This window comes from Malus domestica, chromosome 13 (genome assembly GCF_042453785.1).
Source record: "Malus domestica chromosome 13, GDT2T_hap1".
Lineage (NCBI taxonomy): Eukaryota > Viridiplantae > Streptophyta > Magnoliopsida > Rosales > Rosaceae > Malus > Malus domestica.
Window position 1 is genome coordinate 10,364,795 of NC_091673.1, and position 16,198 is coordinate 10,380,992.

The following is a 16,198-nucleotide window of genomic DNA, read 5'->3' on the forward strand; positions in this document are numbered from 1 at the left end:
ACACAAAACTGTATGGAAAAGTAAATATGAGTACAGAACAACGATCTGATCTACGATGCCTCCAAAAAGGTTCCCAGGCTGCCCTCGCATAAATTACAAAAAAAAAAAAAAAAAAAAAAAAAGAACTATCTGCAACTAACAGAGAGACTCACAGGTTGACAGAGGCTGTGTAAGCAGAAGCTGAGGAGATGAAATGAAACCCATGAACTCAACAGGCTCAGAATCCTTCCTTTGATTTGAGATCACTCTTCCATGGCGTCAACATTACCGATTTTCAATGGATCACTGCCCAACCCATTACTTCCCTCAGCCTTAACAATCTTGGGCGCCGGTGGAATTCCACCAGAACTCTCCAGTTTTGGCTTTCCGTTGAGGCTCTTAGGCCCGGAAACAACGTCTCCAGCTTTTGAATCCTGCTCCTTCTGCTTGTTAACCAGAGAACTGAGTTTCTCCAACGCCTCCTTCGCCTTCTTCTTCGCCATCACGGCCTCCCTGACGCGGCGCTCGGCCTCCGTCCTGGCCGCGACGGCGGCTTTCGCCATCGAAGCCGCAGCAATTTTGGCAGCGGCGACAAGGGCCTTGGCGTTGGCCTTGTCGATGACGAATGCCGTTTTGGGGTCGTTGGCGTCGTTTTGTGGGCGATTGAGGCTGAAGAAGGGGTAGCCCTGTCGGCAGGTATTGCACTCGAAGCCATGGAAGGAGGAATTGGCGACGAGGACGCAGGCGGGGTGAGAAACGGAAGGGCACTTGACGCACATGACCCGGTCACGTGCCAGAAGGGGTGGGTCGAAGAATTCTAGACAGAAAGGGCAGTAGAGGCCGCGGTAGTTTTGGAGGACGCAGTTGGTGCAGAGCCTCTGAAACGCCCCTTTGTGGCGGATGTAATGGAGGAACCACCGTTCGGAGGAGCCGCAGACGCCGCAGAGTCGCCTCTCGGGTTCGGGTTCGTCTCGCCTCATTGCCATTGGAATCGCATTTGATGGTGGGGGATTGGATTGCACCGGATAGGACGGGATTATTGGGTAACGGTAACCCTAGGGTTAGAGGAAGCGGGAGGTGGAAATTAGGGTTTCTTTGGGGTGCGAATTAGGGTTTTGAAGCGTAGGAGATTGTTCAGAGTCGAGTGTTTGACAAGTCTACGAGCGTTTGACACTTTGACGGTTTGCGTTTGAAAATTTTGGCAAAACGCCAAAAGCCGAACCCCTTTTTGTTTTTTTTCTCTTTTTTCAAATCCCCGTCTGCACAACAAAATTAATTTTTTATATTTTCGACTTGAACCGTCGAACCCGCTCACATTGCTTTAGGGCGAAGGTAATCACTCGTACAAGACTCATACAAGTTTCTCACTTTCACGTGATCTAAATTAGAACGACGGTAGGTAATTACTCATACAAGTTTCTCACTTTCACGTAATCTAATTGGTTTAAAATAGAATATCGCTCATTCACACATGACCAAAACAAATGTACGCACGTATGCACACTCGTTCGACTCATTGCTTCGATGCTTCACTGCACTAAACGCAAATAAAGTTCATATTTGAAGCGGTAGTGTGCGTGTCGAATGGTAGCGTACCAAATTCAAGTGTGCATGCTTGAAGTGGTAATGTAATACCACTCGTCCGGAGACCTAAGCTACCACTCTGAACGAGCAATGTACAAGTCCGGCGATGTGAAATTTTCAAGTCGCCACATTTATTTGAGAACATGGTTGCAAGTTCCAACATCAAAAACATTTGTGGATGTCATTACTCAATTCTGAGGTTGAAATGAACTCAATTATAATATTACAGCCTCTGCGCCAGCTTATTCCTATACCAAAATTCAACTTTGATGAAAGAAAACGAGACAAATCAATAGCCTCAGACAGGCCGCGACAGAAATGTTGTCGATTGGCCATAACTCAACAACCTAGTACCTTTGGGAATTCAAATTCAGCTCCTGGTTAATCTGCCACCATGAACGGATCTACTTCTCCGAGATCAGCAACTAGCGGTTCTAACTTGGATGGATCCTCATCCTCTGGAGCAAAGTAGGTTGGAAATGGTAGCGATGAAACATCAGGTTTCTTGTAGAAAGCATCTCTGATGAAAACGAAGTTCCCTTCAGCACCCGGGACCTGTGAAAATAGCCAACATCTAATTGAGTAGCGCGAAACAGGAATTAACAGCACAACATACGACTCCAGAAGAGGATTAGGACCAATCACTGTATTGATTTTAAACACTGCAGTTGTGAATGTGTATCAACGCATTCAATAAACCAACCAAAATTATCTACCCAGCTCAAACCTTTCATTATACATTTCCTCCTCAACGTTCTGAACACTTCGGGAAGATATTAAGCTCATAAGACTATTGTTGAATAAGGTTCAATAATCAAAATGCGTGAACTTAAGAAAAGAAAGTGTGAGGAATCATACTTGGCCTTTCACCCACATCAAATTCCTTGCAGGATCGATTTTGTAGACCCATACATTTTTCACCGTTCTCTGTTTCCCACCCATGCGCCCCGGCATCTTTCTGCCTTTAAAAACCTGTTCATACAACAAATGATTGTAACAGTTACAATTTTAAATTATTGGAAACCACCTGCATTTTACAGATAAAGAAAGAAGGGTTCACTGAATTTTACACCACAAGGTTTGGGGGGTCATTTGCAAAATGAGCCACAAGGTTCGAAGTTTTGCATTTTCAACCATGTGGTTTTTGAATTGCACCAATTTAACCTCTCCGTCAATTCCATCATCCAATTAGATGTTAGGTGCTAATGTGGCATATACCAGGCCCACATTTTAAGCACACGTTTACAATCAATTTCATAAAAGGATTAAAAGAGTAAAGCACTAAACACTGAAATTGACGGTCAACAAGTGCTTAAAATGTGGGCCAAGTCTATGCCACATCAACACGCAACATCTAATTAGATGATGAAATTGACGGAGAGTTTAAATTGGTGCAATTCACTAACCACGTGGTGTAAAATGCAAAAATTGAAACCTCTTGGCTCATTTTGCAAATGAACCCCAAACCTTGTGGTGTAAAACGCAGTTAAACCAAGAAAAAATATAAACAGGTAAACCAATATAATATATATAGCATGTCCACTAATAAACAAAAAGTAATGTTATTCAGACACAAAACTAACACACTGGCTGGCACACTTCTCTAATATAACGTGTCCCGCATACAATGTAGGGCACATCTATATTAGAAAGTGTGTCAGCTTTGTGTGCTCAAATAGAATTATTCATGCACAAATAAGCAACAGATTATTTGACTAAATTAGGTCATCATCATTACAAGAAAAGAGAAAGGTTTGGTTGTATACAGAGATATCCCAAAAGAACTTGTCAGAATAGTTTATGGAGATTTGGAAGCCAAACCTTTCCAGCATCATCCCTCTGACCTGTAGAACCAATACTTCGGTGCGACAGAGATGCGCCATGGGATGCTGGCATACCACTAAAACCGTGTCTTTTCATTCCACCCTGGGCACAGAAGATAAAGTGATACATAATGTTTCATAACCTCACAAAAGTGTTACCATTGTCACCATCACATCAAGATCCTTGAGAAACACAGTTGAATAATTCGTTGATCAATTCTATTACAAAGATTTCTTTTTTTTTTTCCTTGAAATAGCACACACAACCATAGGTGAAGATAAATAAATTAGTTCACCTGGAAACCTTTCCCTCGCGTGATTCCTGTGACATCAACATATTGGCCTGGAACAAAATGGCGAACACCAATTCCCATACCAACAGGGAGGAGCGCATCATTTGATACAGGAAACTCATGCAATTTCCTCTTAAGTGGAACACCCTGACCTCGGAAATGACCCACCTCTGGCTTTGTCAAATGTTTTGCTTTCTTCTGTCCGCAACCAATCTAACTAGCACCACAACAGAATACAATCCTATAATTAAACCCGTGACCTCGGAATTTTTCAAAAACTAAAATTACCCTATGTTTAGTGGCCAAGAAAAATCAATGTGATCAATATTGGAAAAACCAAACAAAACCCAGATGCAAGTACCAAAATTACAGTTCCATTGAATCTAGTTAACAAATAACAGTAGGAAAACAAATTACAAATGATGTTCTCTCGGTGACCAAAAATTTCGGAACCTGTCAGTTTCCCATTCATCAAAACCCCTACTAACAACACCCTTGATCCCCCAGCGAGGAATGCATATAGTTTCAAACTGCAAATCGCAACTGAAGCAACCCGATATTAAGGCCAAGCCAATCCAATTAAACAGCTAAAATGCAACTTCTACTGGTTCAATCGAATACACTGTAACCAAATTACAAAACTTCAGAAACGCACTACCATATTCTTCTCTCGAAAATTCCAAAAGATCTGAACTTTGGAAATTTCATAACGCCTAAATATTTTAATTAAAACAATAACCAAACGAAGCCAAATCAAATTTGCGACGAAGAGCGAAAAATGAAGAGAAAAAGGTTACCTGGAGAGCAGGGAAGCCTTCCTTCTCAGGGGTCTTGACCTGAGAGACGATATTATCATCGACCCAGAGCACAGTTATCGGAACCCTAGCGCCCCATTTGTCCCAGAGCGCAGTCATCCCGCACTTGACGGCTATGAGCCCGGTCCTCTTCGAACCCGGGCTCATGGGGCCGGGCTTCGCTTCAATAACCGGTCTCCTGTCCGCCACGGCCTCCGTCGCGTCCACCATGGCCTCGGAGCTGAAGCATCTGAAGAAATGGCACTGGGTCTGCGTCAACGACGTCATAGCATTAGCGGCAGGAGTAGCAGTGCAAGAAGAAGGGGAGGGGTTGAGCGAGAGAAGGCGGAGGCGGGAAATGAGGCCTCTCGATAATGCCGACATGGCCGCCGTGAAATCTGAAGAGTGTTTAGTTGAGTGATGGGTTTGATGGCATATCGCGGTGTAAAACCCCGAAAGGAGGTTGCAGAGATCGCAATGGGGAATTGGCGCAGTAGGGTTTTAGGACTTTAGGAAGAGAGAGAGGATGTTTCTCTTCTGTGTGTTCCGTTACTTTACTAAACGAAGTCGTTTATGTCAAAAATAGGCAAAGTATGTAATTTTATTTTTGGATGTTTATAATTTGGTCCCTGTGTGGTGGACGAATTTCACTTCTGTAGTTTCAATTGTCGCAATTAAAAATCCAGAATTTTATAATTGTCGTAATTTAAAAAGAAAAATGTTATTCACGTACTTATTCTTATTAATTATATTTTAGTTAATTTTTTATTGTTGATAATCTTCAATTTATATGATTCGATGATCGAAATTAAGAGATGTGTATCAAAAGTAAAAATGAAAAATTAGAAATTGAGATGTGTAACAGAGATTAATGGAGATTTAGCTTAATTACCGTATTTGTGGATTTATCTTTCTGATGGATGAGCAATGAGAAATGTTATATTAAAATGTCAATATATGTGTCTAAACATTTTGACACGTTAAGATGATCTAAAAAAGGAATTTACGCTCCATATGTCACATCCAATCAATGTTTAAACTATCGATGAAATTGTTAATATTTTTGTCAAAATATTCGAGGATCGATTTAGTAAAAAATATCCAATAAATTAAGAATTATTATAAGAAAATAAATGAATATTGACAATATTTACCGATTTATTGTAAAAATTTTGACAGAACCCATGACAGATTTCAAAGCTTTTGATTTTTTTATTATAAAAGGAGGAATAACTTGGAAAATTACAAACGTGTCCTGTCCTGTCCTGTCCTCACTACTCACCAGTCACCACCTCTCTTTACTTCTCCACCACGAAGAAACCAGTCCATCATCCATCCATGGAGCTTTACCTTCCCCACCCTCACCACCGTCTTCCTCACCAGGACCCAATACCCAGAACCCTCGACCCTACCGTGCGGATCTTCCCTTTCACTCTGACTCTACGGAAATGCAACCAGCGAAGCCGACGGCATGGTTTCTCCAAGACGAGGTCGTTTCTGCTGGAGCAGACCGGTGGGAAGATGGTGGTGGAGCTCGTGGGGGCGTTCAACGAGCTCACGGAGAGGATGGGCATGCTCTCCAGCAGCGGCTCCCACTTGCTCTTCAAGGCTCTCAAGCTCTCCATTCCTTTGCTCCATGCTCTGCCTCTGACCCCAGATGGCCGTTCTTCTCTCTCCAGAGCCCTCTCCATCTCCCTCCTCCTTGCTGACCTTCAGGTAACGGAGACTTTTGGTTTTCCGGGAAATTGGCTGAAACGATGAATTTATAAATCCAATTTGCTGAAATCATCGTTTCTCCGTAAATATTTGATCAATATGTGGTTAATGTTTGATTACTTTCAGCAAATATTTGTAAATTATTTTATTTTGATCAGTTCAGCAATTCGTATTTGTATAATGATCGTTTGAGTCAACCTTCTGTTTTTGTAATTTTTTAATTTCTGGTCCTTCATTGTGTAATTTGGATGAACTCATTAATGGGTTTTCGGTAAATTTGATTGTTGCAGATGGATGCTGAAGTAATTTCAGCTGGGATTCTCCGGCCAGTTGTGGAGGCCCGTTCAATTTCGATTCTCGATGTTAGGAACCAGATTGGTTCTGGCACTGCGCATCTCTTGCACGAAAGCTTGCGGGTTATGAAAGTCCCTTCAAAAGTTGATGTCTTGGATGATGACAGTGCAACTGCATTGAGGAAGTTTTGCTTGACTTACTACGATATGAGGGCTGTGATTTTGGACTTGGTGCTCAGGCTTGATGTGATGCGGCATCTTGATTACATGCCGCGGTATCAGCAGCAGTTGACATCTCTAGAAGTAATGAGGCTTCACGCGCCGTTGGCTCATGCTGTTGGGGCCAACTGGCTGTCATTGGAGCTCGAGGATCTTTCGTTTCAGTACTTATTTCCACATTCGTACCTTTATGTCGATTCTTGGTTGAGAAGTCATGAGACTGGAAGTAAGCCTCTGGTGGATGTGTACAAGGAACAGTTGTTGCGGTCGTTGAGAGTTGATCCGTTGTTGGCAGACATGGTGGTTGATGTTTCGGTTGATGGGCGGTATAAGAGTCGCTATAGCACAATGAAGAAGCTGTTGAAGGATGGTAGGAAGCCAGAGCAAGTGAATGATGTTTTGGGATTGAGAGTCATATTGGAGCCTAGAGATGGAGAAGATATGGCAGAGGTAGGGGAACAAGCATGTTACAGGACGCGCGAAGTTGTTCGATCTATGTGGAAGGAAATGCCTCACAGGACAAAAGACTACATTGCAAGGCCCAAGGCGAATGGGTACAGGAGTTTACATATGGCAGTTGATGTTAGTGACTGTGGGAGGAGTAGGCCATTGATGGAAATACAGATAAGGACTAAGGAGATGGACATGTTGGCCGACGCTGGAATGGCATCTCACTCATTGTACAAAAGCGGTCTTACAGACCCAGAAGAGGTTGTTTGATTTATGCACTTGATATTTGCTAATTTTGAATGTTTTGTCTTTTACGTTCAGCATGTTTTATTGGAGGCTTATAATCAATCGTTGATGATCAGGCAAAGAGGCTTAAGGCCATCATGATGGCTGCAGCCGAATTTGCTGCGTTGCGCCTTAAAGATATTAATCACGAAGGCATTGAGACTGAGCAGAGTCAGAATAATCGAGTATTCCGCCTTCTTGACAAGAATGGAGATGGTAGGATCAATATTGAGGAACTTATGGAGGTGATGGAAGAGCTTGGTGCCCCAGGGGAAGATGCATGTGAGATGATGCAGCTACTTGATGCAAATAGTGATGGTTCACTTAGCTCGGATGAATTTGAGTTGTTTCAGAAACAGGTAAAGATTTCCGTCTTTCGCAATTGGAGTAGTTAGCCGGAAGAACAAATATTAGAAGGATTATTGGTTTTCTTTCAGCATTTCTGTTCCTTTCCGGGTTGTGGAGAGAGAAAGGGTGGTGTTAATGAGATAATTCAAATACCGGATAATAGTGATACTGGTGTAGAATTTGCACATTCTCGCCGTTGAAGAACTTATGTTTCTACCTATGTCTTGCAGGTTGGCTTTATGCGTAATTTCGAGGAAAGAGATGAGCAGTACAAGACCGTGTTGAATGACAAACTTCAAATTGCAGACAGTAGCAGTTTGATCCAGGTGTCCGGTGAAGATCTTAGCAGCAGGGCTTCGGAATTAGATTTGCTTGCATCCGGTTGAAGACTTATCTGTAGTCTCTCAATCACCATGTAAATATAAGGTTTCAAACTGTATATGCTAAATTTCTCGTCTATTGTTCAGGTGTCCTAATGGTTTAGAACATGTTGGTTCCAAAAGGATAGCCTGATTTGTACAGTGTATACGACGAGGAGTGATGTATCCGTATTCTGTAATTAACCATCCAACATTGTATTCCCTCTCTTTGCGATTATAACAAAGAATGTATACCGTCATTGCAGGCTACTGTCTTTATGTGTTGCTACTTAAAAAATTGATTCGACAGTTAATAACGCGATAGAATGGCTTCAATCTTCCCTAAGTTCGAACCAAATAATGAAATCGACTCATCGATTCATTCCATCTATTCTTTGATTCCGTTCACCGGCGATTAACTCCCAACTAAGGTTACAGATGAAGCATTAGGAGGTATCCACCGCCATGGGTTAAAGGGCAATGGGCAGGAAAGTAGTTCGAAGTTGTGGGAATTTAAGCACTCTTCACATTCTGTTTATAAATTTTCTGCAGGCCTATCATCGGCAGCTAAAGCAACCTGAAAATGGCTGAAAAACCTGGTCATACGCAAGCAGGTGCAGGAGTTTGCATATGGCAGTTGATGTTAGTGACAGTGGAAATAAAACTTGTATGGTCTTTGTTCTTCTCTGCATATTGAATCTATGCTTAACTTTAAGCAGAGACGAGAAGTACAAGACCGCGTTGAATGGAAAAAGTCAAGCTGCAGAGAACAGCAGCTTGATTTTTGTTACATGGTAAAAATATTGGCAGCAGCATTGCAGCAATGTATTTTCTAGCATCTGGTTGAAGACAGCAGGTACTCTCTTGTTCATCAAGTTACTTTGTTTTACTACAGCATTTTTTAACCCGAGATGAAGGGCTCAGAACATCGGAAACAATCTGCCGGTGCTCAGGGCTAAACTACACAAGGATGTTTTTCTTGCAATCTGAATCATATTTCGCATTTACTCGAGTCTTGCATCCAAAACTGAATATTTACATAAACTTGTAATATATGGATATATACACACACACACACACACTCTATATACATTTCTAATCACACTAGCTGGTCAGCAACTCTTGGGTTGAGGGAACACCTAAGTCGTTTGATAGCTTTTTACACAACTGCACATACCAAAAGAACTGATTTAATGCCAGAAACCCAAGAGAGAAGGGATGTAGTGGTAAATTTGCAAGAGAGGGGGGTATGCATACCTGTCTATATGCAGAAGAATCACCATATGATTTTCTCAACTCTACTACAAATAAAGATGGGCTTATCTCAAACACCTGATGCAATTATGAACATAATTTGTCAGTTGACATTCAAGTAAACTTAAATTTTCAAATGCATGCCGGTAAATATACTTTTCCGGGAAGAAGTACTCCAAAAGTTTGGGAATGAAATTTTACCTCTGCTGCAACTGATAGACTGCCCAGGCTTCTCACCCCTTTGTGTTCTTGCATCACTTTTAACTGAAATATCGAGAAAACATGACGATATTTTAGTCGATATTGAAATGAAAACGACATGATTTATACAAGTTTATATGATTGAAACGCAAGTATTTTTTTGGATTTGAGTAGAAATGAGGGTGTAAACAATACTAACCCTTCCATTTTTCTTCTGGACACAATATCCCATCTCCATTACGATTTCTTCGATTTTCTTGAGCAAATCTTTTGCAGAGTGGTTGGATGTAAATCTGATCTTCCTCTCGGACACATCCTAAATTAACTCAGACAGAAAGCAGATATCACAATCAGATATAATCAAGAACTTTCAACTTCGGCAGAAATATCGAAACATTCAATGCCAAACAAGAAGATAAATCATTTTATCCTCACCTCTTTCTCAAAGAAGCCGGAGAGGTCTAGACAAGAGGACATTCCGATTAACTCAAAGGCATTGATATGGGTGTGCGCATGCCGGGCGTCTGGACTCTTCTCCCCCTCAGATGGCTATACCAAAAGAAATAACTCTTCAGTTTTAGCACAGATAAAAACGGATAGCCAAAAAGGGTAGATAACAGACAAGAATTGTGAATTCATACCACTTCATGTATTGAGAAAGCTTCATCATCGATGTTTACATCTTCTTCTTCATCAGGGTTTACAGGAGAGTAATCCTGCTTGAACCATTCGTCTGACTTGATGCCGGTCATTGTTATTCTGGTAGCAGGGTTGGGATCGAGAATCCTCTTGATCAAGTTTTTTGCACCGGGTGACAACCATTTCGGTATCAAAGCTTCCCCCTTAATGATCTGAAATCCCCTAAAAATATTAGCATCGAAGCGATGGAGTGCAAACAAGAAAATTTCCTCCACTCAACGTAAGAAAGATTCAAAGAGAATTCGTCGATACCTTCTGATAGAGAACTGCAAGATTTCTGTCATCAAAAGGGAGAAATCCGGTGAGAATGACGTATAAGATGACACCACATGACCATATATCGGAGGTGGCACCATCGTAACCTTTGTTAGCAAGAACCTCGGGAGCAACATAGTTGGGGCTTCCACAGGTTGTATGAAGCAAACCATCTTCCTGACATATCAGAAACAATCAAAGGGTTAAATTACTCGTACTTGACGCGAAACTTAACACTTAAAGTTTGGTTTGGAAGAGTAATGTACCCGAAAATGTTGGGGCAAAGCACTGAGGCCAAAGTCCGATATCTTTATGTTCCCCTTGGCATCAACAAGAACATTTTCAAGCTGCAACCAGAACATACAATATTTGAAAGTGTGAGCAAACTGGAACACAATGCAGTTTGTTTTGGCTCCATATCGTAAAAATAAATGTTTGGGAAATGCAGGAAGTACCTTAAGATCCCGATGGAAGACGCCTTTGTTGTGACAGTAGCTCACACCGTCGATTAATTGTTGGAAAAGCTTCCTGCCTTTAGTTTCTCTAAGTTTTCCATGGTGTGCCTGCAGCACGGAGAACCTTATTAGTATAACCACTACTTAGTAACTTATATGTTTTCCATCGTGTGCTCGTTCGATAACCATTTTGTTTTTGTTAGAAGCTGCTTAGAGTAAGAGCTCCTTACAATTTTGTCAAACAATTCGCCGCCGGTAACATATTCTAGGACCATGTAAATTTTGGTTTTGCTAGCTACAACCTGCAAGATGAGCACAATTTTAGCATCAAACGAAGCATTGTTGGTCATTGCTTTGAATACTCTAATAAAAAATAAAAATGATTAGAAACAAGGAATATTATCTTATTTTTCTCAATTCCACAATTAATATCTTTTACAAACTATTGCTACTAACAATTTCTTTGAAAATACTTGGCCGATTGTATGTAAGGAGTCGTTCCTTCTCGCAGACAAATCACAATTCGACATATGACAGTGTTGGAAGAGGTCAAGAGTTGGAACTGCTCCTTCCCCTTCACAAAAAAAAGAAATTGAAGAACTGTATTTTTTTTAAATAAAAAAAAAAGTTAAATGAGATTAGCTCTTCGTTAATAGTTATGTGTGAGAGACCTACTTGTCCTCGGGATCAATTTGGCCTAACAAAAAGCATATTCTTAACCAATATGCTTACACATCTCCCCTTCCTTTCTTTTTCTTATTAAAATTCATTTATTTTTTACTATATTATTTCTGTCTTAGTCTTAAGCGAAACATGAAGGTATTTATACTAAACAATTGCATAAGACGATTATTGTACATCCTAATATTAATTTACAATACTAAAATTTATTTTTAAGGTACTTAATGAATATACTAAGCCACCTGTCATTTTCGTTTTTAATTTTAATGGGGACAAAATAGGCATAAAGTTAAGACGTTACGGAAAGTGGGTGAAAATAATTAAAACGTTATTGATGGACCTTATCCACCACAAAGCTTTCATGTGGGACCGCATTCTAAACTCCGAGAAGCTAATAGCCGTCGGTGGGTTTTCCAGATCATTCCACGCAATAACTGCCGTAGCCCGTAGGGAAGTGGAGATGATAACACTGTAGACACGTGGCTTTTATGGACTGGTTGGTGAAGACAGCTGTACTCAAAAGTGGAACCTCCATGAAATCCCTATCACTTTATATTTTTAACACAATATTTTATATTGTTGACATGAGGATTAACGTTAAACTGTGAGGTCCACTTTGAAAGAATCTACTTAGCATTTCTTGCGGTAAGGCCTACGGACATGTGAGTCTTATCTCTAATACAGATATTGTATTAATAAATGTGGTAAGACTAGCATTTTTTATGTCCAACTTTTCATTTCAAACAAGAAAAGGTTATGAAGGGGCGTAACGTCATGTGTTCCAAATGCTCGAGAAACACTCTTTGTAACTTAGGGCAATGAGTCTGATGTGCATAAGTTTGAATTCTCTCAATATTTAAAGATTAGATTACTATTCGAATTCTAAAAATCAACAAATCCTTTGATCACCAAAATCAAAAAGAAGTTTTTTGTTTGGGGATTTTTTCAATGCCTTCGCCAACACATTTATTTATGTTATAATAAGTGTTCAGTTTCTTAAATTATAACCTATTAAGTTTTTTAAGTAATTAGTTGATTGGTCATTAGATCATTAGAAAAAAGTTGATTGGTCATCAAGCTGGGTTACTTGACAAGGTCATCAAATCACAATTTAAAATCAAGGGTCAACGTTCAATTACGCTGGTTAACTAGATCGAAGAAAGACTAATGACATTTCATGGATAATCAAATCGAATGGGGATTGAGGATTCCGAGAGAATCCTCATCCCACGTAACCATTGAGATATTTTTTAGCTGATAAAACTTGGCTGCTGAAAGAATCAGCAGCATTCCTTGCTAATCACCAATCACGGTTGGACACGTGTCCAAGTTGTGATTAAAAAATCAACAACTTAGACACAGGTCCAGCAATGATTGGTTATCAACAGGAGGTGCTGCTGATTATTCAACAGCCAAGTCCCGTTCTTTCTTAGCAGAACTCAAGATTGTGTAATAATGTGTGATTTAAGATTTAGTTTAGTGTGCTAGATGTGACAGGTTATTTTCAATTAAAATATCTATGATATGTATTTTGGACATGTTAAGACCGATAGGTTGTGTATCCTATTCTTATACACGAATTACAAGTCCGTCTCTGTGATTTCCTTCTTAATCTGCATGAATTCTTTTTTGTTGCACGATCATCTTATTTCATTTTGGTCATCAATCCTCTTCTTCAATTTTGGGTGATCGTCTTTGATTTCGCTGTCAACCACCTTCTTTGATTTTTCAAAGATCTTCTTCTTCGATTTTGCTTGCAATCTTCTTCTTCGATTTAAGGTAATGTTAGGAAGATTAAATTTATAGACAAAATTTTAGAAACTAAAGAATATGAAAGTTGATGATTGGTTTATTACTTAAGTATTAATAAACGTGTTTATTCTTATTGATGACATATCATTTAGTCTCTCAAGCCTTACCCTATTATTTGAGGTGTATTGGGTCGTAGGTGGTGAGTTTACAAGTTCCAATTTGTTTTGAATTGTAGGTGTCACATGTATGGGTTTTGAGTTGATGAGCGGGGATTGCTGATTTAAGGGGAGCTTTTGTTATATATATTTTTTAACAAATAATATTATTTACACTAAGAGAATGAAGTGTTCGACAAAAAAAAAAATGAGCTATGTCTCACAATAAACCAGCAATAATGTTATTCAAATTAGCATTTAGGGAGAATCGAAACCAAAATCTCTCACTTACAAATAAAAAAAATATACCACCAGATAATAGTACTAAGCAGAACCAAATTTCCCTTTCGTTTTAATTTTTATTAGAATAACGTGGTGAGGCCCCTACAACTACCTGAGCAAGAAAACTCCCAACCTTTCTCAAACTAAATTGAGTTGTCTGCATCAAACAATAAACACAACTTCCAGCCTATAGTATCTACTTCAATCATAGCCTAACAAATCCAAAATACCAAAACCCTAAATTAACAGCCAAAAAAAAATTAACATGCGAATCTTGAAATTGACAACAAACAAAAGGGAACCGAGGCCACATGGGAAATATTGTGGTCCATTTGGGTTACCTACTAATGCTATTTTAATCGCGTATCAGCACGGACACATGGTAAACATCAGAAAAATGTTACCAAGTAAAACCAAACCAAACATCCTACCGATGGACTCATGATCCGATGTGACTATTAAAGTATTAGTATGCTGTAAATCCGTAATTAGTGGAGGATTAAAGATTATGTTGATGATGATTATCAAACTATTGATTAAACAATTATAATTGACTTAAACCAGAAGAACACGATTAGCAGAGTTGTAGTAGCATTGTCGTACCTCATGTAATCTTACGACGTTGGGATGCTTGAGTAGCTTCAGTGTTCCAATCTCATTCTTTATCTGCAAATTTTCAGTTCTGTTATTTTCTTCATCAAATTTAAAACGAACAAAACTGTAGATGCAGGTTAGGCCAGCCTGACACAACCGAGTTTCGATACCTTATTCGTAAATTAGGGCAGTTTGGAATATTCTTCCGCAAAGAGAAAATATGGGAAATTTTTCTAAAACATACAAAAACTTGAATGCCAATTTCAGTTTCGATTGCAGGATCCATAATTCCCACCCAAAGTTTATGAACAATCCCATTAGTGAAAGATTAAGCTTTAAAGCAAAAAGATTAAAACTTTGAAACAGACAAAAAATAACCCATTAATTAATGATTAAAACTTTGAACAAAAATTAAGATTAAAAGGAAAAAAAGAAGAACCTGGTCGGTTATTTTAAGGTCAATAATTTTGTTCTTCTCCAGAATCTTAACTGCAAAGGACTGGCCGGACTCGACGTTCTTAGCAAATTTAACTTTCCCGAAATTACCCTCCCCGAGTGTCTTTCCAAGCTCGTATTTCCCCAGTCGCATTCCCTTGTTACTGTAATTTCCACTGTTCCTCTTGTTCTTGTCCTCCTCTCCTCCTTTTCTCACGATCACCATGTAATTACACGCCTGCTCTGTTTTTTCCGTGCAGAGCGGTTGCAGAAAATCTCCTCGGGAAACAAAAAACCAGTGTCTGAAAATTGTTCTGATAAACGACGAATACAGAAAAAGCAGGGCGGAGAAGAAGGTGAAACGAAGCAAAAGTCCAAAGTCCAAACGGGCGGAAACAGAGACGTATTTGGAAAGTTATGGAACCAATCTCTCTGTGCGTTGGACGGTTGGAGTTGTGTGCTTATATAAAATGGGGCGATAAACTATGAGAAGGCAACTTGAGTTTCTAATAATTGGAGGAAGCCATTGGAGGAGTCTTGTATTTATACAGAAGGACCGTGCGTACAATGCACGTTGTGTGTGGGATAAATACCAGAGGGGGTGGGGGAGTTGAACTGTAATTAAGATAGAGAAGACCTTGGTAAAATTGGTTGTAATGTTCCGTAATAAAAAACATTTTGACTTGAGAGAGAGAATCTCGTGTCTTATTTTGACAAGAAGAAATTTTTCCAAATGTCGGGTATGAAGCCGAACGGGTACTTCACGTGTTATAAAATAAGTGGAAAAACATGAAAAAATATATTATTTCTCTATTTGTAGTGTAACGTGTTAAGTACTGCTTGAATACACGTTACTTGAAAAAACCACTGATTAACAAGGGACAAATATCATTTTAGAGGCATACATCAACAATATCTAGAAATAAAGGTGACCAGAGAAATCTTTTTACTCCAATATATATATCCTACATACATGGTATCAAATTCATGGATATCTAATTAATAATTTTATTTTAGTTTATGAATTTAATACCAAAATCTTTACACAAGTATTATGATTTGGTGAGGTTATCTCTATTTATAAGTATGATGTTTTAAGTTTGACTATCATGAATAGAGAATTCCGAGTAGAACTGGTTACACTAATTTGATATGTTATTCAATAACACACATGTAGTCCCATATTCCAGTGGATAGGTGTTGGGTTTCTAACTATGGTACTGAGTTCGAAATTCCTCCTCTCCTAAAGTATTGTAATGGTTTCAAACTCTCTCATGCCCCCTAATAATAGT

The 16,198-nt window shown here is 39.4% G+C and overlaps 3 protein-coding genes across 5 annotated transcripts; 1 reads left to right on the plus strand and 2 right to left on the minus strand.

Moving 5' to 3' along the window:
• Positions 1–1,725: 1,725 nt before the first annotated feature.
• LOC103452614 (large ribosomal subunit protein uL3m) lies at positions 1,726–5,061 on the minus strand. The gene is made up of 5 exons (XM_008392130.4): positions 4,477–5,061; positions 3,683–3,892; positions 3,385–3,489; positions 2,422–2,535; positions 1,726–2,118 (listed from the first exon to the last, which is right to left on the minus strand). The coding sequence occupies exons 1-5, from the start codon at positions 4,855–4,857 to the stop codon at positions 1,945–1,947; spliced, it is 984 nt and encodes a 327-aa protein (XP_008390352.1). The 5' UTR covers positions 4,858–5,061; the 3' UTR covers positions 1,726–1,944.
• A 643-nt stretch (positions 5,062–5,704) lies between these two features.
• LOC103452613 (probable GTP diphosphokinase CRSH, chloroplastic) lies at positions 5,705–8,403 on the plus strand. The gene is made up of 4 exons (XM_008392129.4): positions 5,705–6,189; positions 6,480–7,412; positions 7,514–7,795; positions 8,015–8,403. The coding sequence occupies exons 1-4, from the start codon at positions 5,812–5,814 to the stop codon at positions 8,168–8,170; spliced, it is 1,749 nt and encodes a 582-aa protein (XP_008390351.1). The 5' UTR covers positions 5,705–5,811; the 3' UTR covers positions 8,171–8,403.
• A 580-nt stretch (positions 8,404–8,983) lies between these two features.
• LOC103452612 (CBL-interacting serine/threonine-protein kinase 1-like) lies at positions 8,984–15,422 on the minus strand. Of its 3 annotated transcripts, none has more exons than XM_029090873.2 (13): positions 14,911–15,422; positions 14,481–14,543; positions 11,464–11,581; positions 11,238–11,309; positions 11,008–11,115; positions 10,819–10,899; positions 10,550–10,729; positions 10,240–10,449; positions 10,034–10,147; positions 9,798–9,914; positions 9,599–9,661; positions 9,401–9,475; positions 8,984–9,310 (listed from the first exon to the last, which is right to left on the minus strand). In XM_029090873.2, the coding sequence occupies exons 4-13, from the start codon at positions 11,280–11,282 to the stop codon at positions 9,248–9,250; spliced, it is 1,056 nt and encodes a 351-aa protein (XP_028946706.1). In that variant the 5' UTR covers positions 11,283–11,309; positions 11,464–11,581; positions 14,481–14,543; positions 14,911–15,422; the 3' UTR covers positions 8,984–9,247. The 3 variants fall into 3 exon arrangements, with proteins under 3 accessions (XP_028946706.1, XP_028946707.1, NP_001315954.1); XM_029090874.2 differs by lacking the exon at positions 11,464–11,581 and adding an exon at positions 12,029–12,198 and having other exon boundaries at positions 14,911–15,421; NM_001329025.1 differs by lacking the exon at positions 11,464–11,581 and having other exon boundaries at positions 9,248–9,310; positions 14,911–15,132.
• Positions 15,423–16,198: the final 776 nt, after the last annotated feature.